At 43.8% G+C, this 22,519-nt stretch overlaps 1 protein-coding gene across 9 annotated transcripts in view; it reads left to right on the forward strand.

Moving 5' to 3' along the window:
- Nucleotides 1–4,363: 4,363 nt before the first annotated feature.
- The window catches only part of AEBP2 (AE binding protein 2), a 170,397-nt gene continuing 152,241 nt past the window's right edge, over nt 4,364–22,519 (forward strand). For 4 of the 9 annotated variants that reach the window (XR_011379010.1, XR_011379011.1, XM_070049449.1 and 1 more), the window contains exons 1-2: nt 4,366–5,229; nt 14,387–14,440. Coding sequence is in view for 6 of the 9 variants with exons in the window: in XM_070049449.1 (XP_069905550.1) it covers nt 4,571–5,229; nt 14,387–14,440 (713 nt within the window). In the remaining 3 variants the exon portion in view is untranslated. Of the gene's footprint in view, nt 5,230–14,386; nt 14,441–22,519 lie in introns of all 9 variants that reach the window. The other 5 variants (XR_011379009.1, XM_070049445.1, XM_070049447.1 and 2 more) reach the window with 4 other exon arrangements.

Raw genomic sequence — 22,519 nt, forward strand, 5'->3', positions numbered from 1 at the left:
CCATGTGGGTGTTAGGGACCCCCAGGGCCATCTTCTGCTGCTTTCCCAGGTGCATTAGCAGGGAGCTGGATCAAAAACTGTGCAGCCAGGCTTCAAAATGGTACTCACATGGGAAGCCAGTGTTGCAGGAGGTAGTTTAACCTGTTGTGCCACAATGCTGATCCCAAACTCTAAGAATTCTTAATTTACAATACATTATGATCATACCAGGGCATACCAGGAGCAGGTGTTTGGTGCAGTGGCTAAGTGCCTCTTTGGTTGCCTGCCTCCTATACTAGAGTATAGAATATAGCTCTGCTTCAGATCCCAGTTTCCTACTAATGGGTACCCTGGGAAGTCAGCAAGTGATGACTTGAGTATTTGGGTCCCTGCTACCTGTGGGAGATCTGAACGGAGTTTCTATCTCCTGAGTTCTGTCTGGCCAGCCCAGGCCATTGCATACTTTTTTTTTTTTTTTTTTTGACAGGCAGAGTGGACAGTGAGAGAGAGAGACAGAGAGAAAGGTCTTCCTTTGCCGTTGGTTCACCCTCCAATGGCCGCCGCGGCCGGCGCGCTGTGGCCGGCGCACCGCGCTGATCCGATGGCAGGAGCCAGGTACTTTTCCTGGTCTCCCATGGGGTGCAGGGCCCAAGCACTTGGGCCATCCTCCACTGCCTTCCTGGGCCACAGCAGAGAGCTGGCCTGGAAGAGGGGCAACCGGGACAGAATCTGGCGCCCCAACTGGGACTAGAACCCGGTGTGCCGGCGCCGCAAGGTGGAGGATTAGCCTAGTGAGCAGCGGCGCTGGCTCATTGCATACTTTTGGGAAGTGAACTAGAGGATGGAAGCTCTCTGTCTGCTTTCAAATAAGTAAAATTAAAAGGACTTTAAAAACAGAGAGATTGTTTAAAAAAGATGTTTATTTTGGTGCAAAAATATCTTTGAAACCATGTGATTTTTAAAAAAATACCTTTTGTTAATGTTCGTTGTCTTTCTTTCTTTCTTTCTTTCTTTCTTTCTTTCTTTCTTTCTTTCTTTCTTTCTTTCTTTCTTTTTTATATATTTATTTGACAGGTAGAGTTACAGACAGTGAGAGAGACAGAGAGAAAGGTCTTCCTTCCGTTGGTTCACTCCCCAAGTGGCCGCCAAGGCTGGTGTTGCGCTGGTCTGAAGCCAGGAGCCAGGTGCCTCCTCCTGGTCTCCCATGCAGGTGCAGGGCCCAAGCACTTGGGCCATCCTCCACTGCCTTCCTGGGCCACAGCAGAGAGCTGGACTGGAAGAGGAGCAACTGGGACAGAACCGGACTAGAGCCCGACGCCCATATGGGATGACCGTGCTGCAGGTGGAGAATTAACCAAGTGAGTCATAGCGCTGGCACCTCTTTATTTATTTTTAAAGATTTATTAATTTATTTGAAAGGCAGAGCTACAGAGAGGCAGAGGCAGAGAGAGAGAGAAAGTCTTCCATCTGCTGGTTCATTCCGCAAATGGCTGCAATGGCCGGAGCTGATCTGATCCGAAGCCAGGAGCCAGGAGCTTCTTCTAGGTTTTCCAGGCAGGTTCAGGGGCTCAAGGACTTGGGCCATCTTCTACAGTTTTCCCAGGCCACAGATGAGAGCTGGATCAGAAGTAGAGCAGGTGCCGGTGTTGTGGCAGATTAACGCCCTCGCCTGAAGCGCTGGCATCCCATATAGGTGCCAGTTTGAGATCCGGCTGCTCCACTTCCCATCCAGCTCTCTGCTATGGCCTGGGAAAGCAATAGAAGATGGCCAAAGTCCTTGGGCCCTTGCACCCGTGTGGGAGACCCTGAAGAAGCGCCAGGCTCCTGGCTTTGGATTGGTGCATCTCCGGCCATTGCAGACATCTGGGGAGTGAACCAGAGGATAGAAAACCTCTCTCTCTCTGCTGTTGCAGCCAATTGGAGGGTGAACTAGTAGTTGGAAGATCCCTTTGTCTCTTTTTTCATCTATCTCTGTCACTGCCTTTCAAATATGCAAATAAATCTTTTTTTTTTTTTGACAGGCAGAGTTAGTGAGACAGAGACAGAGAGAAAGGTCTTCCTTTTCCGTTGGTTCACCCCCCAAATGGCTGCTACAGCGGCGCGCTGTGCCAATTCGAAGCCAGGAGCCAGGTACTTCCTCCTGGTCTCCCATGCTGGTGCAGGGCCCAAGCACTTGGGCCATCCTCCACTGCCTTCCTGGGCCACAGCAGAGAGCTGGACTGGAAGAGGAGCAACTGGGACAGAACCGGCGCCCCAACCAGGACTAGAACCCGGGGTGCCGGTGCCAAAGGCGGAGGATTAGCAAAGTGAGCTGCGCCGGCCGGCAAATAAATATTAAAAAAAAAAAAAAAAAAAAGACTTTCCAAGGTATGTATGAATACATAGAGTCTTTTAAGGCAATCAGTTACGCAGGTAACCCTCCCTTAAAATGTGTGCTCCAGTCAGAGTGTAATTCAGACTCCTTTCCAGCATCCCTCATCCCTTCTATTTCTCACCTATCTTACAAAACCAAGGCATAACTCTTCCTCATCCTAAAGGTTAGTGTGGTGCAATACTTCAGCGTGCAAAAGCCTCCAGGACATGGAAGAAAGGGATGAGTAGCAAGTCCTTTCACAAATCGGTGGTTTTCAGTTACTTGTTTTCAACTAGGTTGAAAAAGAACCAACCTAATCAGAGTTGTTATCTGATGGATCATTAGAAGTATTTTTTAAAAGATTTATTTTTATTTGAAAGGCAGAGTTGAGAGAGAGAGAGAGAGGAAGAGAGAGAGAGAGAGAGAGGTCTTCCATCTGCTGGTTCACTCCCCAAATAGCCACAATGGCCACAGCTGGGCTGATCTGAAACCAGGAGCCAGCTTCTTCCGAGTCTTCCTTGTTGGTGCAGGGGTCTAAGGACTTGGGCCATCTCCTACTGCTTTCCCAGGCATGGCAGAGAACTGGATTGGAAGAAGGGCAGCCGGGACTTGAACTGGCGCCCACATGGGATGCTGGCACTTCAGGCGGCTGCTTCACCCACTGTGCCACAGCGCTGGCCCCTGCTTATTTCTTCGAACAAGTTTTCTCAATGCTGATATTTATGGAATTGAAAACTTGTAATAGAATTGACTCCGAGCTTGTTCTCATTATAGTTAACACCCACTGACAGACTAATTGGAAACAAATCCATACAACTACATCTCTATGAGATGCATTTCAGTAGTTTTTTTTTTTGCTATTATTTTCAATTACTTAAACTATGTTTTGATCCACTGAAATAAGATGTTGTTGGAGACGTAAACCTTTATGATAGCATAAAATGTAAAAAATAACCTGCAAATTTCAATTCATACACACATTTTTATGACCAGCAAACTTGGTAAAGTGATCAATACAACAGTTTAAGTATAAAATATATTTTTAGGATAAAATTCTGGAGGTGAGGTGGGACGCAATAAGAGTCCTAGAAAGTGAAGGAATCACGTTAATGGTTCACATATAAAAGGCGCTGGCCTTGTGATACCGCCGGTAAAGCCTCGGCCTGCAATACAGCGCCTGGCCGCTTGGCGTCCCGGCTGCTCCACTTCGGATCCAGCTTCCTGCTAAGACTCCTGGGAAAGCAGCGCGCGCCCCAGAGCTCGGGCCCCTGCACGCACGCGGGAGACCCGGATGCAGCGCGTGGCTCCGGGCCGGCCCTAGCCGTCGCGGCCATTTGCAGAGCGAACCAGCGGGAGGAAGAGCTCCGTGAACTCTGCCCTTTAAATAAAAAGGGGTTGCCTTCGCTGCAGACCAGACCCCTGAGGTATGTAGAGTCCGTTGGCTGTGTTTAAAAAAGCGTGGCAGAGGGGACACTTAGGGACAAGCCGGAACGGAAGGCGACCTCAGTGTAGACCGCACTAGGAGGCACCTGCCGGGCCGAGGAGGCGCTCGGGGCTCAGGTGCTCCAGTGTGGCGACCGCGAGTCGGCGACGTCGGCTGAGTTTGTTCACTTATGGCCGGCGGCGCTGGGCTGCGCTCTGCCCGGGAGAACGGACTTGCGTCCTAGCTGATCATTTTGTATTTATGTTCGCCAGCGCCTGTCCTCGCGGACTGGAAGCGCTCAGGCGGCCAGAACGTGCCCGATTTCTGGCGCGGCGTCCGCACGCAGGGACACTCCCCGAACATCCCCGCGGGGCCGCCGACTGGGTCGTGGGAACCCGCAGGGCGTCCGCTCGGAATCCCCAGGTCAGCGTCCCGGGCTTTCCGGCCGCGTGTCCCGCTGGCCGCGACGCCCGCGAGGGCGTGGGAAGGCCCGCAGGAAACTCCGAGCGGCCGGCCGGGCCCGCGCGGGGGGCGCGGCCCTCGGAGCCGGGGGCGGCGCCATTGGGGCCGCCGCGCAGGCGCGCAGCCGGCTCCGCGTGAGTGCGCGCCTGTCCCCGCGCGGGCTCCGTAGCGCGTGTGCAGGCTGACGCAGCCCGCGAGCCCTCCTCCTGCTCTGCAGCGGCGGCCGCGGAGTTTTGGGCGTTGGGGAGGGGGCGAGCGAGCGAGCGCGAGTCGAGAGAGGGAGGCGGCGGCGGCAGCGGCGGCGGCAGCGGGGAGGAGGAGGAGGAGGAGGAGGAGGAGGAGCAGGCGCCGCCATGGCCGCCGCTATCACCGACATGGCCGACCTGGAGGAGCTCTCCCGCCTGAGCCCTCTGCCCCCCGGCAGCCCAGGGCCGGCGGCGCGGGGCCGGGCTGAGCCCCCCGAGGAGGAGGAGGAGGACGAGGAGGAGGAGGAGGAGGTCGAGGCCGAGGCGGTGGCGGCGCTGCTGCTGAACGGCGGCGGCGGGGGCGGCGGCGGCGGAGTGGGGGGCGGCGAGGCGGAGACGATGTCGGAGCCGAGCCCCGAGAGCGCCAGCCAGGCTGGGGAGGACGAGGACGAGGAGGACGAGGAGGAGGAGGAGGAGGACGAGAGCAGCAGCAGCGGCGGGGGCGAGGAGGAGAGCAGCGCCGAGAGCCTGGTGGGCAGCAGCGGCGGGAGCAGCAGCGACGAGACGCGCTCGCTGAGCCCCGGTGCCGCCAGCAGCAGCAGCGGGGATGGGGACGGCAAGGAGGGCCTGGAGGAGCCCAAGGGACTGCGGGGCAGCCAGGGCGGCGGCGGGGGCGGCAGCAGTAGCAGCAGCGTCGTCTCCAGCGGCGGCGACGAGGGCTACGGGACCGGGGGAGGCGGAAGCAGCGCGACCTCCGGGGGCCGGCGAGGCAGCCTGGAGATGTCGTCGGACGGGGAGCCTCTGAGCCGCATGGACTCGGAGGACAGGTCAGTGCCCCGCCGCGGCCCCTTCCCTTCCCCCGCTGCAACTCCCGGGCCCCTCGGCGGGCGCCCTCTCACCTCCGGACCCCGAATTCGCGGCCCCTCCCCCAGGTTCTGGTCTCGGAAATCCCTGGCGGCCGCCGACGCCGCGCGGCGCCGCGCCCCTCTCCTCGCCGCGGCGAGCGGCTCCAACTCTGCAGCCGTCTCCCCCCGACTCCGCGCTTTCCCCGCCCTCTTCCCTCGGCTCGCCGCGGCGCTCGGACCTGAGCGCGGCTCTCCCTCGGAGGCGACCCCCGGCCGGGCCCGGGGCGGCGGGCGGAACCGAAGAGGGCCCGGAGGCGCGCCGGGCCGGCAAGGTCAGCCTCGTCGGGCCGTGCTGGGCAGCACTTGTCACCCCGGTTGACAAGCGCTTCTCCAACATGGCTGGTCTCGCCCGGGTTCGGCAGAACTTCCTTGTCCAGCCAGGAGACCCCGGCTGGCACTTGGCTCTACTTTAAAAAAGAAGAGAAAAAGAAAAGACTATTCTTTTATCTTTAACGATTGCTTTCCCCAATCCCTCGTTGCTAATCGGGAATGTGGTCTCCAGCGTGATTTTAGTCTTTTCTCCTGTTTGTTTTGTTATCAAACCGGGGAAAAAGTTTAAAACAAGTATAAAATCATTGTGGGAAAGAGTAGTGGATTGATTTCCTTTAAAATAACTTTGCAGAATTAGAGAGTTGGAATCAGCGGTACAGCATTAGTGTGTGGCTTAAAATCTTAATTATGTAGCAATGCAGTGATTTTTAGATATTTAAAGTCTTGTATCGGGGAGGTCTCTGAAGGAATTAGTGTTACTTTCCTAAAGATCGTTAGAGACTTAACAACAATATGCCCCCCCTTTTTTAGGGACATTTAAGGAATTTATTTCAGTTTATTTTTCGATTGTTGCTACCTTTATTTTCGATCTCTGGAAAACTTTAGTTGGGTTTTGATGTACTTTTTTTGGAACTCACTTTTTGCTTATATTGCTTCTAAAGTAGAATAGTAATTATTTTGACCATGCTAATGTTTTGACACGCAGAAATTTTAAGTCAGTAGTGATTTTGATTTAAAAGCTCTTTCTAAAGTTTTAGGAATTTTGGTTCTTAATTGATGAAAGTGAACACTTAAATTTATATGCTTCTAGGAATACAAGAGCTGGAATATGTTGAACATTAATCTTAAATTCTGTTTTTAGCATCTAGTTAGAAAAATATCCTGGCTGGAGTAAAATAGACTGCACAGACCTTAGGAAAATTGTGCTGAACTGTATAGGTATGGGTAGGAAGGAGGACATCTTTAATAAAAATTTAACAGTTGATGCAAACTGAACCGTGAGGAATCTGCCATTTATTGTTTTCCTATATCCTCTTCCATTAGTATCAATGTGTATTTTAAAGTTTGTGTTAAGTTTATACAGTGAGCATCTAATCCAGTGTACACACGGGCACATGCCTGCCTAACAGTGCGTGGTTTAAATGTCTTCCTTTCATTCTCAAAATTTCTTAGGATAGGTGTTATTTTTGACTACTATTTAACAGATGTAGAAGCAACTTGAATGATTTACTCAGAAGAGTAAATGTAAGGTGGAAATGGTGGAGCTGGATCTGAACACATGTTCTCAAGTCCCTTGTGATTTTCATTTCACAAGCATTAGGATAATTCACCTTAAATAACAAGTGTTGTGTGTCAGAGTTTTGTTTTGCTTTAGTTAACAGTCTGTCCACTACATCCCTTCAGGAGACCATGAATTATTGATCAAGTAATATTTCAAGATGTGGAGTTTTGGCTTCATTTGCTATTTATTATACTTACTCGAACTTGATGTAATTTTTCATCATACAAGAATTCTGAGAGTAAGGAGTTAAGAAACTGGTCTCATAGGTCCAAATAAGCGTATTGGTTTTCTTGAGATTACAGAATGTAGTAATTGTGTTTCAGGGTGATATTGTCAGCTGTATGAAAGCCTTGCTTATGAAACTGCTTTGTTGTCTTCATAATCTCAATTCTGAAATAACTTCCTTGTTAACAAGCTTTAATTTTTTCCCCTGTTATTTTAAGTTTGGAAAGGCTCCATAATTTTTATAAACTATCCTTGAGATTACAGCAGTGTTTGTTGATTTGACAGGTTGCTTTCATAGTAGGAAGTCTATTTTTGTGACTGATAGAATATTTTAGTTTTAAGTTGCTTTTTAAAAAATTTGAGGTATTTTTGTTAAAGTAATTCCATTATCAAAACCGTTAGAATGCATATTTAGTTTTTCTGTCATTTTGAGATAATATTGTACTTTTGAATTTATCTGATACGGTTTAAAATTTGTTGAAATCATAGCTAAGTGTTTTTTATTTTTAGTACTACTTTTAAAAATGATTAAATACAAAATTAGATAGTAGTTTGTGACCTTTGTCATTTACAAACATGTATTAGAAGTGTTGGGTGATGAAAAGGAACTGATTTATAAAATTGAATGACACTTGGCACAAAAAAGTTGCTCATTGTCCCCAGGAGAAAGTTATTCAAAACCAGTGTAAGTTTGTAAGCAAGTTTATTTTAGTAAATTTAGAAAATCTTAAAATTGTTATGCAATTTTACTTCTACGTTGGTTATAATACAGGTAGAATTTTTTTTGGGAGAAATATTTAGCTGTGTGAGACCATTAAAATCTAGCTTTTCTTCTTTGAGGTTCAACTTAAGCTTTAAGTACTTTTAAAAAGTTAACATGTTGCAGGCCAATTTCCTAGACTAATTAACTTTGAAAAAGTTTCAAAAATGTGTTTTAAACCATCATTTCCTTTTTATTTGTTTTCCAATATTATATCTGTCACTTAAAGAGTTTAAGAGGGGTGGGCATTTGGTCTGGTAGTTAAGATTCGCACATGGCATAGTGGAGTGCCTGTATTCTAATCACAGCTGCTCAGCCCCTCATCCAGCTTTCTGCTTACGTGCATTGTGGGAGACTGCAGATGATGGTTCAAGTACTTGGATCCCTGCAGGCTTCAGCCTGGTCCAGGACTGGTTATTTTGGCCATTTGGGCGAGTGAACTGTAGGATGGAAGATCCATCACCTTTTGCCCTTGTTTTGCTGCCTTTCAAATGAAGTGAAAATAACCTTTAAAAAATTAAAAAAGGTTAATGGGGCCTGTGCTGTGGCATCATGGGTAAAGCCAGCTGCTGCCTGTGTTGCAGGCATTCCATATGGGCGCTGGTTTGCGTCCTGGCTGCTCCACTTCTGATCCAGCTCTCTGCTTTGGCCTGGGAAAGCAGTAGAAGATGGCCCAAGTCCTTGGGCCCCTGCACCTGTGTGGGAGACCCATAAGAAACTCCTGGCTCCTAGCTTCAGTTTGGCCCAGCTCTGGTCGTTGCAGCCATTTGGAGAGTGAACCAGCGGATGAAAGACCCCCTCCCTCCCCATGACTATGACTCTCTGCCTTTTAAATTAAATAAATAACTCTTTAAAATATTAAAAAGTTAAATACTTGTTGAGTATTTGAGAATGCCACGGTTGTACAGAGCATCCTCCTTTATTGATGTCAAGAAAATATGACATGGTTTCAAATTCCAGGTAGTAAATTTTTATAGAGTTTTAGGACTTAATAATGCCTATAAAGTTTTTTAGTCTGCATATTACCTATCTGTTGAGTCAGATTATACATGAAAATACTACCTTAATTTCTTATCTATGTAGGTGAATTAGTGATGGCTTCTATTTTGTGGTTATTTGTCTTTGTCTTACGTTTTTCTAGAGTATGTCATGACTTATCTTGAAAAAGCTGAGATCACTTTTATCCACTTTATTGACCTTTCTACATAAACCCAGGTGTCAAGGAAAAAGCCTGTGTGTAAGGGTGAAGGTGATGGGAGAGGGCATATTAGTGTTTGGCTTCCCAGCCCTGTGAGTTGCAGATTTTAAGGTAATAGGCAAGATTGCTTTGGCATTGGGAAAACTGACTTATATTACCCAGTTTCCCATTTGTTTGATTGGGCAGATTTTTGTCTAGTGTAGAGGCTAAATATTTAAATCAGAGAAATACTTGTTTCTTGAGGTTTATCATCAAGACTTTTTAAGGATATTTATGGTTGCAGAAAATAAAATACTTTTTTTAAAGATTGATTTGAAAGGCAGAGTTGTTGGGGTGGGGGGAGATGGGAGATACCTTCCATTCTCTGGTTCACTCTCCAAATGGCTGCAAGGGCAGGGGGCTGTGCCAGGCAGAAGCCAGAAGCCTGGAACTTAATCTGGGTCTCCAATGTGGCTAGCAGGGGCTCACAAACTTGGGGGCATCTTTGCTGCTTTCCCAGGCACATTAGCCAGAAGCTGGTGGTGCTCACATGGGAGGCGGCATCTTAAGTGGCGGCTTAACCATGACACCACAACACTAGCCCCAACGATAAAATACTTTTGTGTGATGTAATATTTTGTGTTCCTGTTTTATAGTGGAACTCCCTTCCACTAGGAACTCTGAAGCTGCTCTGTATAATACTGCTTTTTTGTATTATATATTTTTCTTCTGATGTTTGTTTTATTTGAGAGGCAGAGAAAGATGGAGATAGGGTGAGATTGGAGGGGTATCTTCAAATACAAAGCCAATGCTTGGCCAGCCTGAAACCAGGAGCCCAGAACTCCCTGGGGTCTTCCACATGGATGGCAGGGACCAAATAGCAGGAAGCTGGGAACAAAGTTGAGGCTGGCCTCACATCCAGGCACTGTGATCTGGGATGGGATATGGGCATTCTAAGGTAGCGTCTTAACCACGGTGCCAAATGCTAGCCCCCAGGATCCCTTCCCTGCTGCTTCTTCATTTTGATGAACTTTAGGGAAAAGAGCTTTTGTTTGGGTCTCAGTTTTCATAGATGACATGTTGTAGTACTCTGAAGTGTTCTTTGCTAAAACTGAAACAGAAAAACAGTAGAACTGTAGATTTCAAGGTTGAACTTACATGGAGAGGTTCTAAGGAGCCATTTTACTTTTAAGAAACAGACTGTTTTGTTGGTTCAGTTAGGGAATCCTGTGTGTAGCTAAGTTGCTACCCAAAACAGGTATTAATTCTGTATAGGACTTTTTACTGGATATTATGGGAGATAGTGGACAAAAATGCTTCCCACTTCATCCTGCATATTACTGTTATGATTTCTAATTCCAAGTTGTGGGTTTTGGCACAACTCCTAGCAAAAAATGTCTGTGAAGAGTTAATTTCTTACCCTACCTGTTACATTATTTTTAATTATTTTTATTTGAAAAAGTTGCAGAGAGTGGGAGAGACAAGAGAAAGAGAGATCTTCTGTCTGTCCTCTGGTTTACTCTCCAGATGGCTGCAATGACTGGGACTGGGCCAGGCAGAAGGCAGGGAGCCAGGAGCTGCTTCTGGGTCTCCCACAAGAGTAATAAGGGCCCCAAATACTTAGGCCATCCCCAACTGCTTTTCCTAGTACGTTAGCAGGGAGCTGGACCTGAAGTGGAGCAGGGGGGACACAAATCAGCACTGATACGGGATGCCAGAGTTGCAGGCACACTGCTGTGTCACAGTGCTGGCCTCTGTTGTGTTATATTTGGCTGGGTAACAAATTTCCCCAATATTTGACAAACTTAGGCCTCAATGTTCGTGAAGTTTTAGTGAAGATGTTGGCTGTTGCCACAGTCACGTGAAGGCTTGATGGAAATGGGAGGTGCTGTTCCAGGATGGCTCATTTATGTAGATCTGGGCAGGAGGCCTCAGTTGTCTCCTCAGTTGTCTTTGTAGAGCTGTGTGTGTGTGTGTGTGTGTGTGTATGTGTGTGTGTGTTTCCTCATGGTATGGCAGCTAGCTTCCCCCAGAGAAGGTGATCCGAGAGAGAGCAGGGAGGAGGAAGCCACACTGTCCGCTTACCGCCTAAATATACCTAGGTTTTCCCTTTCATAGATTTTTACTTCACAGATAAATGATTCCTATTTTTCCTCTAAGTCATATTCTCTGATACACCAGCATTACTTCAAATTTTTGTTGCCTGAGACAACCCTTTCACATTGCCACAATGAATGCTTTCATGGCCTTCTTAAAGTTGGTTTTAATTTCTTTGTCATTTTAATTCTCATGTTCTTTCCCCTTCTCCCTTTTGGCTCTGTTCTATGGACGGAGGGTTATAGAAAGTATTGTAGTACAAAGAGCTAGTAATCTGGAGTCAAAGGATACAGTTCAGATCTACCTGTACTATGATTTTTTAAGACAAGATTTACTTATTTGAATGATGGGGATGGGAGAGGAGAGAGATTGAAAGATCTCCCATCTGCCTTTTCATGTTCCAAATGCTCTTAACAGCTAGAGTTGGGTTAGGCTAAAACTGGGACCCCAGAACTCTCCCACGTGGGTAGAAGGAACCCACTCCGAGTCATTACTGCTGTCTCCCAAAGTCTGCATTAGCAGGAAGCTAGGAGAACCCAGGCACTCTGATGTAGGACATAGGCATCTTTATCACTAGGCTAAAAGTTCTTTTTAGTAACAGAATGTATGTAGGTAAAGTTATCAGTTATTAATAAAAAAAAAAACTTTGGAATATATTTTCCAGTAATGATAAAGAATTTACAGTGATCTAGCCACATGTTCATTTTTTAAAAGATTTTATTTGAGAGGTAGAGTTACAGACAGAGAGGGAGAGACAGACAGAGAGGTCTTCCCTCCATTGGTTCACTCCCCAAATGGCCGCAATGACTGGAGCTGTGGTGATCTGAAGTCAGGAGCCAGGTGCTTATTCCTGGTCTCTCATGTGGTTGCAGGGGCCCAAGGACTTGGGCCATCTTCTGCTTTCCCAGTCCATAGCAGAGAGCAGGATTGGAAGAAGAGCAGCCGGGACTCGAACCAGCGCCCATATGGGATGCCGGTGCCAGGGGTGGAGGATTAACTGACTGTGCCATGGAGCCACCCCCAGCCACATGTTCATTTTTATGAGTGTATTTGTAAAATAATTCTGTTGGCCTTAGAACTAAATGGGCAGTTTGAGGCATGGACAGGTGTGATGTTTGTATGTTTAAGAAAAATTAATGGTTAGTATGGTGCCCTATTTAGTGATAGGAAAGAAATGAGGTGGTACCTCCCCAGATACTTAGTTTTTAATGAGAAGTCTAAAGTAATAATTGCCTTATTTTCTGTCTTTTTTGTTTCCTGTAACTTGTGACACAGATTATTAAAGTTAGAACTGGAGAGTATTGTATAGTCAGTGACTAAAGATTGGGTGGAAGAGAGCGGGAACTGCATTTTAGTGTTAGGTGAATGGTGAAGAGAGAATTCTAGAAAGCCTGATTGAAATATATAGACAAGAATGAGCTAAGCATGTTGAGGGGACTTCTTACCTAGGTCTGAGGATTCACACTAGAACTGGGAAGTAGGAATTGATGGCTAAAGTGGGTCCTTTTTGCTGACACAGTTGTACACATCTCTTTCAACACAGGCTTTTGCATCACACTCTTTGCATCTCCTGAACTCCTGTGTAAAGTGTTTTCTGGGACACTCTGCTCCTGGTTGATAAACATACTGCTGGTACTCCAAGTTCTTTGTCCTTAATACCATTTGAGTAATTGTCTTCTGCTAGATTTTGTATTGTCTGAGAATGGGAGCCTTGTCTGTCTTGATTGGTGTTCTCTTTGTAGTACCTGCACAGTAGTACCTGGCATACATTTATGGTTTTCTTAAATGTGTTTTGGATGAATGATGGAACTCACATATTGCAGGAAGATTATTATGTAGTAAAGTTAGAGAAGAAAAGTTTGGGAACTGAAGACTAGTTAGATAATAGGAGTAGCACAGGTGTGAACTGAAGTGATTCAAGCTGGAGTAGAGTGTGGGGGAGGGGAGGGAGAGTTTTAATGCTTGGTGCTATGGTTTGGACATCACTGCAGATGTTTAGTCCCTGAAGCTGTAAGTTGAGGGTATGGAAGAGACTTGATCCAATTATGGCATTTAGGAGTTGGGCCTACTGGAAAGACCTTATGTCATTGAGGTCATGCTCTGGGAAGGTAATCTCAAGGAGGCTTAATTATGTAAGCCTGAGCTGGGCCTACCTGCTCTCTTTGATTGCCATGTGATCCTTTGGGTGAGTTCCACCATCCTGCCTTTGTCAGATATGAGACCAACGGAGCCATCCTGTCTTGGACTATGAACCTACATAACTGTAAGCTGAAATAAACCTCCTTCATATATAGATGCTCTCCAGTATTTGTTACAGTGACCAAAAAACTCATATCCTTGGAAGCCAAATCAAAGGAAAGTGAAAGCCCTTCTCTTGGAGCTGTATGTGAAACCTTGATATTATTTCTGAATACAGTTTTTTTTTTCCTTGAGGATTTCAATGGAACATTAGTTTGCTTTTTTTTTCTAGATACAACCATCATTAAAATACCTAAATTAAAGAACATTGAGTAATGACAGCATGAGCTTTTGGGACAGAAAGCCTTAGGTTACTATAATTTAGCTTTTCAGAAGTTGCTTTCTTAACTGTAAAAGAGGAGCAGAGTTTCAGTGTTAGGAATAAGGGCTGGCCTGTATGAAGGGCCAAGGGCTATATTTAATTCAGAGTTCTTTATTCTCCTATTTCTCATTCTCTACACATTTCTCATGTATGGGGTCGTGGTGGAAAGAGTATTCTCATGACAATAAATGATCAATACTGTAGTCAAACTGCCTGCAAGAACTTTGGCAAATCATTTAATTTTCCTGGAACTCAGATTGATTCTTTTTCTTAAAAATGGGGAGTTTTGACACAAAAATACAAAGTAATTTGGAGTTCACATGTGAAGATTCTGCTGTAAACTTGGCAAGTCCTCCCAGTACTAAGTCAAGTAGATAATGTATTCTGTCCTTTGGACAAAGCCAAGATATTGATCACTGCAGCCTTGCTCCATCTAGGATAGCAAGGACACTTTAGATTGAGTTCTTGTAGGTTCAAAAATCACCATATTTCTCTTTCATATATATGAGATTGTTTTGAAATACATGTTTGTTCTGTCTCCTCCAGGCTATAATATTTTTAAAATTAAAGATCCTGTCTTATTTATTCTTGGATTGCCAGAACTTCCTATCACACTCATCTAATGCACTGTCTGTACTCAGTAACTCAAGAGTTGGTTGGATTGAACTGAATGTGGAAGTACCCAATGTGTTTTTCTTTTTTTGTCAGTGTTAGCGTGGCTACAGGAAACGAAGAGAGCCATTCTTATATTAAGTACCTCATGTAAGTGGAATTGCACAGCTTTTGTCTTTTTGTGACTGGTTCATTTTCATTGAGTATCATGTCCTCAAGGTTCATCCATGTTAAAATATGCCAGAATTTCCTTTCTAAGGCTGAATACAATTCTATTGTGTATCTATAGCACATTTTGCTTATTTATTCATTTATTGGTGGTCGCTTGGATTGCTTCCAAGTTTGAGCTTTAATTCTGTTATGAACATGAGTGTACAGATGTCTCTGAAATCCTGCATTCAACTCTTTTGAGTACCCAGAAATGGTCAGCTTGTTTTGTGTGGAGTAACCTAGGTATATGAGCTCATTTACATTTCCGAGCCTTATCTTCGTGTTTTTTCATTATTTTTTAAAGAGTTACAGAGAAAGGGAGAGAAAGAGATCTTCCATCTGCTGGTACACTCCCCAAATGGCTGCAACGGCCGGGGCTGGGCCAGTCTGAAACTAGAAGCCAGGAACTATATCCAGGTCTGCCATGTGGGTGCAGGGGCCCAAGCCCTTGGACCGTCCTCTTCTGCTTTCCCAGGCACATTAACAGAGAGCTGGAATGGAAGTGGAGCAACCTGTTCTTGAACTGGTGCCATATGGATACTGGCTTATCCTGCTATGCCACAATGCCGGTCCCATCCTCTTCATTTTTAATAGAGGAAAGGTTAGACTGTAGCCTAAATCCCTCCTAAAGACTGTGAAATACAATAGTTAGTTGTGGAGTGTTGTAGCTATTTAGTCTTTCGGAGAATAGAATCTTTTGATGTTTTACTTCTTTAATCTCAATACTTTTCAAGTCTTGCTTTCTGGCTTTCATTTGTATTTCAATGTCCTAGAAATATGAATGTTGCAAATTAGAGAAAACGCCGAGATCTTTGAATGATATTAGTATTTTTCAGCAATATCATTTACTAGTCTATTTCTGCTTTATAATTTTTTTTGTCATTTTTGTATTTTTTAAAGATTTATTTATTTATTTGAAAGCATTATGGAGAGAGAGGGAGAAGACAGAGACTTCCCATCCACTAGTTTACTCCTCAGGGGGCTGCATGGCGAGGGCTGGACCAGGTTGAAGCCAGGAGCCTCTTCGAGGTCTCCCATGTGGTTGTAGGGCCCCAAAGACTTGGGCCATCCTCTGCTGCTTTCCCAGGTGCATTGACAGGGAGCTGAATTGGAAGTGGAGCATTTGTGACACAAACTGGTGTCCATATGGGATGCTGGCATTGCAGGAGGCGGCTTTACTCACTACACCATACCAATTCCCATTTTGTACTTTTTAAAGTAATGAGTAGATGAGTCAGCAATATGATTTTTTTTTTTATTAACTGTTAAAGAAAAAACTTTAAATTTTATTTGACAGGCAGAGAGAATACATCTACTAGTCCACTCCCCAAATGCCTACAACTGCCTGGGCTGGGCCAGGCAGGAACCTAAGTCCTTGAGCCAGCATCTGCTGCCTCCCATGATGAGCATTAAGCTGAAGCTAGATCAGAAGAGAAGCAGCCAGGACGTGATCTAGGCACTCTGATATAGGGATGTGGGCGTACTCAGTGGTGACTTGACTGTGTGTCACTCACTCACCCCAAGTTTTTGGTTTAAAATTATTTTGTATGTTACTTACTTGAATATGGCTTTTGAGATTTTTTTTTTTATTTGACAGGTAGAGATATAGATAAAGTCTTCCTTCCATTGGTTCACCCCCCCAAGTGGGTGCTATGGCCGGCGCTGCGCTAATCCGAAGCCAGGAGCTTCCTCCTGGTCTCCCATGCGGGTGCAGGGCCCAAGCACTTGGGCCATCCTCCACTGCACTCCTGGGCCAGCAGAGCTGGACTGGAAGAGGCCGGGACTTGAAACCAGAGCCCTTATGGGATGCCGGCGCCGCGGGCGGAGGATTAACCAAGTGAGCTATGGCGCCAGCCTGGCTTTTGAGATCTTATTGAAAACAAGTATACTGAAATCATCTGATAAAATCATTTTTTTTAAACTTAAAAACCCTTCAAATAAATACAATTGCCTTGTAAAATGGGAGTAATCCTTTGTTAGCAGATTGTTTTTGACATTCCATCTCTGCTTATACACATTTGTCTGGAAATATTTTTAAGGAGGTAAAAGATGACTCCGTATTGTGTGATTGTAGTGAAATAGAACGTTTCTAGTGTTAACAGTGTTTTTGTAGATAATTGTTTGCTGATCTCTTAAGCTGGCTGAAAAATGTGGGTGGAATAATTGGAAAAAGCTATAGAGTTGAGATGAGAAAACAAATTTAAAGTGATGTGCACAGTACAGTACATGGTGATAAAAGAATGTAGCCTACTTGTTTTCCATGGACTGTATTTCATCATTATTGCATAAAGTCCCTTTTGGCCAATTTAGTCAACACTTCTGGGTATTGGGGAGAAAAATCTTTTGTCTTTATCCAGAGAAATAATTGTGGGGATAGACACTAGTCTTTTTCTTGATTAGAAAAATCCATTTTAGCTTTTTAAATTATAGTGATAATAGCTTATAATTACAGTAATAGTAATAATATCTTGGTTTTGTCTAATGATTTTTAGTGTGCCTCTAATTAATTTTTTATGATTATTTCAGTTGACAAAGCCATATATTTTACTTGCATAAAGAATCCTACTTAAATTTGTCGCTGAAAGACCTGTGCTTTTACAGTATGCAAGGCTAGCCTGGTTTGGGAGTTTACTCTGAGAGATTTATGGGTGGTTCACAGTACAAATTAATTGGATCATAGGGGAGCAGAATTCCTTCCACCTGAAGTGAGTTGGAAGGACCTTAGGGAAATTTGACGAATTTATAACCACATGTGTATAACACATACAACAAAATAGGTGCTTGTCTGTACTTTTTTCCTAATTGTTTCTGAGTTTAAAGACCTAAAAGCTACAGAACTAAAGCAATTTGGAAAGTAAAACCCATCAGCCTTAAAGCAGTCTAATGTGGTCTAAATGTATTCATTTTGTTTAAGACCAGTTTCATAACTTCTTTGTCCTTGATAAATAAAAAGTGAGTACCCTCTATCCCTGGAATGAATATATCAAGTTGTGTTTTGGGTTGACATTGTTACACTGAGGGGCTCAAGTTTGAAATTTGGGACAATTTTTACGTGAGGACAATATTGCTTTCTGTGACTGACCTTGAATTAATTTTTTAATGAAGCTAATTGACTCGTAGGAATTAAATTTAATAGTTTATCTTAATAGGAAAACTGCCCAAAGGAGTTCAATTATGTAGGTGTTAATTTTTTTCTGTATATGCACTATAGGTGTACAAAAGAAAGTTTTGTTTGTGTGCACACTAAATAAAACAGTGTCAGTTATTTTGGTGAATATAATAGACTGTTTCATTAGTTCCTTTTTTTTTTTTTTTTTAAGAAAGATGTACTTTATTTGAAAGGCAGAGTTACAGAGAGGCAGATATGAGAGAGAGAGAGAGATTGAGAGATTGAGGTTGAGATCGAGATTGATTTTCCCTTTGCTGGTTCACTCCCCAATGTCCACACTGACCAGAGTTGGGCCAGACCAAAGCCAGGAGCCTAGGAACTCTATCTGGGTCTTCCATGTGGGTCCAGAGGCCTAAATATTTGTGCTGTCTTCTCCTTTCCCAGGTTCATTGGCAGGGAGTTGGATTGAAAGTAGAGCAGCCGGGACTCTGATCAGTGTTTATTTGGGGTGTGGGTATTGCACATGGTGGCTTAACCTGCTGCACTACAATAGCAGCTCGTCAGTAGTTCCTTAATACCTCATTCAGGTTTCTCTATGGCAGTGTGGCAGTTAAATTGTTTGGCATTACTGTTTTTGCACTGATTTGACTTTGGGCAGGTCACATAAATTTTGTGTTTTAGTTTCTGTTTATAAGATGAAGATGTAAGTAGTACTCCTAGAGTTGTTGGAAGCATTAACTGAGTTAATACATGTGTAGCATTGTCCTGGTTATCATGGCTACCTATTGATTTAGGCTTTCTCGTGGTTTAAAATGACAGTTTATTTTGCTTACGAATCTACAGTCTAGGCAAGGCTCACTGGAGTCTGCTCATTTCTGTTGTACTTGGTGTCAACTTGTAGAATGTCTTCAAGGATGAGGATGGAAGGCTTTACTAACTCACCTCATGTACAGAGTTGTTGAAGAGGTTTGTGAAAAAGTGGGATTAAAATATAGTTTTGGGACGGGCATTTTGGTGTAGAAGTTTAAATTGCTGCTTGGAATTCCTGTGTTCCATACCAGAAAGTCCTGGCTACTCTGCTTCTGATCCAGCTTCTTGTTAATGTCCATCCAGGGTGACAGTAGACTGTGGCTCAAGTAATTGTGTCCCTGCCACCCTGGAATGGAGTTCCAGGCTCCTGTCTTTGGCCTGGTCCAGGCCTATATATTTTGGACATTAGATGGGATATCTTTCTGTGTTTGTTGCTCTCTATCTTTCAAATACATAAATAAACATTTAAAGAAAAATGTGTTTATTCAAATGTAAAAATTTTTGGAATGTATGCATAGTTTTTGTGTAACACATATTTTTCATCTCTTTTTTTGAGGAATCCTTTATATATCGGGATTTCAGGTTGTTTTTCCACATTAAAGTCACATTTTAATAATGTTTTCTATAACCGTTTTGAAGTTCCTGCATATCTGTTAAGTCTGGTGCCTGAGCTAGAAAGACTGAAAACATCTATGGGCTAGAAAAGTAAAAGCCTTTTGATGCTTTTCTCTCTAGCTCTGTGTATATTCTTTACAGGATCTTTGTGACATGATTCTTTGTTGGATTCAGATTACTTACTTGCTGCTTAGGGCTCCCAAGTGTGTGTCCCCAAAGAGAGGCTGGCTGAAACTGAATTGCCTGTTATGACCCAGTTTCGAAAGTCTGGCAGTATCACTTCTGTGGTAGTCTCAGGCCTGCTCAAATTCAAGGGATGATATCAGCCCCACCTGTTTTTTCAAGTTTTAGTTGAAAGGAGGAATGAAACAGATCTTTCATCCTCTGTTTAACAGGGACTCAGGTGCTTGAACCTCAGGTACCTACCTGCTGCCTCCCAGGATGTGCATTATCAGGAATCTGGATTGGAAGCAGAGTACCTGGACTTGAACCAGGTACTCTTGGTATGGAATACAGGTGTCAAGCAGCAGATTAACCTGCTGCCCACAGTGCCTGCTCCAGATCCCACCTGTTTGCCACATTGTAAGAAAAGTGGCATGAAGCAGCCTGTAATAAGCAGATAACACAATACAGTACATAGAACAAACTGTATGTTAGCTATTATCATTCCGAATAGGAATTCAGATTTAGAGTGGCTTTTGTGATAAAATGCTTATAAAAGATTTATGTGAAAGGCAGAGTGAAAGGGAAAGTCATCTTCCTTCCTCTGGTTCATTTTCCCAAATGACATCAATGGCTGAAGCTGGCTCAGGTCAAAGGCAGGAGCCTGGAACTTCATCTGCTTCTTCCACATAGGTGTCAGGGGCCCAGGTACTTAGGCCATCTTCTGCTGGTTTCTCAGGCACGTTAATGAGAGTTGGATCAGAAGCAAAGCAGCCAGGACTTAGAACACCCTCATATGGGGTGCTGGCCTTTGCTAGTGGTGGCTTAATCCACTGTACCACAGTGCGGGCCATGTGATACACATTTCGATACAGTAAGTTACATAATCCCCATTTTTCCTTAAGAGAAAGTCATAACATGTGCAAGGCAGGCTGTTCATGATTTTTTCTTTTTTTTTAAACGTAAATTTAGTGACTTATTTTTGAACTCTTTTTAAATTAATTTTTAAAGATTTATTTATTTATTTGATATGCAGAGTTACGGAAAGGCAGAGAGAGGAGAGAGAGGTCTTCATATGCTGGTTCACTCCTCAGATGGCTGCAATGGCCAGAGCTGCATCAGTCCAAAGCTAGGAGTCAGGAGCTCCTTCCAGGTCTCCCATATGGGAGACCCAAGGACTTAGGCCGTTTTCCACTGCTTTCCCAGGCCATAGCAGAGAGCTGGATCTGAAGTGGAGCAGTTGGGTCTTGAACCAGTGCCCATATGAAATGCTGGCACTGCAGGCGGCGGCTTTACCCGCTGTGCCACAGCTCTGGCCTCTACTTTGAGCTTTCAAAGCCTTTTGTCAAACCTGGAGTAAGCAGGGCATGTAGTTATAGTCTGTTCTAACAGATTAGGAATGGATAACTCAGGTAAAGAATTTTCACTCTTGTGTAATATCAGGTGTATGACTTCATATTTTTCAAGATAGATTCTTAAGTGCTTTGCTCACTTTTGGATTGTAACCTAATAATTTTGACTGTAAGTATGGGAGAGACATAGTGTAGTCTTCTAATAATGAGTGGCAGTTTTATTGTAGACAAAAGGAACATCTATTGAAATAATGTTAGCCAAATGATACCTTACTTTGTTATACCCTAAGATTATGAATATTTTCTATATAGCTGTAATGTTTACCTACAATTTTATAAACATACTTTGAGGAACTGTGTATATTTTTATTCAAAGCTTATTATCAGTTATGAAGTTTATGTTTAGATTGCTAACTGACCATCTGCTAAATGTTCTTTATTGAAAACAGTAGAATTTTCATCTTTCTAACGTCTTATTCTACCTTGTGCATTCTATGTGAAGGATTATGTTCCATTCTTGAAAACTTAGAATGTTAGAGTATTTTATAATAATTTGTTTTATAATAATTAGAATACAAACTGAGCTGAAGACTTCTTAAAGAGTATGTTTTCCTTTGGTAGAATAAAAATTAAACAGCTTTGATCTAGGAGAGATTAAGGAGGAGGTTCTTATGTAGAATTACTTTCCAGATTCTGAAGAAAGTAGCTAGACACTGTGATCATTCTGTGTTTTTTTACCACATTCTTTATCATACATTTTACCTATCTGTCACTTAATTCATATGTAACATAGTTCAGTATTTTATATTTCACAGTTAGTAGGTTAAAATTTTGATGTCTGTTGAGAAAATGAAGAATCCAAAGACAATTTACAGGGTACAGTGTTAGTGTTACATAGGAAGAGTAAAGTTTGATATTCTGCTGTACAACAGCATGATTATAAAGTATCCTGTATTTCAAAACAGCTGGGTGACAGGATTTTGAATGTTCTCACCACTGAGAAATGAGAACATTTAAAGTGATAGATGTGCTAATTACCCTGATTTGATCATTATACATGTGTAAATGTATCAAAACATCATATAGTACCTCATAAGTAGGTAACAATTGGGATAAGTCAGTCAAAAAATTCATAGATAATGGTAGTAGATGAAACTTTCTTCGCCCAAATGAAAATTTTTTTTAAAGATTTATTTTATTTGAAGGCAGAGTGACAGAAAGGGAGAGATAGATAAAGAGAAATTCTGTCTGCTAGTTCAATGGCTGGAACTGGGCAGGAGTCTGGAACTCTGTTCTGGGTGCCATGTGGTGGCAAGGATCCAGGTACTTGGACCATCTGCTGCTGCTTTTCCAAGCACATTACTGGGGTGCTGAATTGGAAGTAGAGTAGTCAGGACTAGGAAGTGGCTCTGATATGGGATACTGGTGTCACAGGTGGTAGCTTAACTAGCTGCTCTATGATTGCCCCCCCCCCCCCCCCCCGCCAATGAATTTTTGTATGAAACCCTCAGGTATAAGGCAGATAAAAACAGTATTTTATTAAAATTTTTAAAAACATGTTTGTTTATTTATTTGAAAGGCAGAATTACGCAGAGGCAGAGAGGGAGAGAGATCTTCCATCTGCTGGTTCACTCCCCAAATAGCCACAGTGGCCAGAGCTGGACTGATCGGAAGCTAGGAGCCAGGAGTTTTCTTCTGGGTTTCCCGTGTGGTTGCAGGGGCCCGAGAACATGGGCCATCTGCTGCTATCTTCTCAGGCCCTAGCAGAGAGCTGGATTGAAAGTGGAGTAGCCCACATGGTATACTGGCATTGCAGGCAGCAGCTTTATCCGCTACGCCACAGCACTGGCTCCAGGATTTATTTGAGTTCAAAATAGTTTATAAAGTCAGAACAGAAAGACTTTTTAGATGAGTTTCATATTGAAATGGTATACTTAGTCTTTAGAATGGTTTGAGGGTATGGACAATGTC

Source organism: Oryctolagus cuniculus, chromosome 9 (assembly GCF_964237555.1).
Source record: "Oryctolagus cuniculus chromosome 9, mOryCun1.1, whole genome shotgun sequence".
Taxonomy (NCBI): Eukaryota; Metazoa; Chordata; class Mammalia; order Lagomorpha; family Leporidae; genus Oryctolagus; species Oryctolagus cuniculus.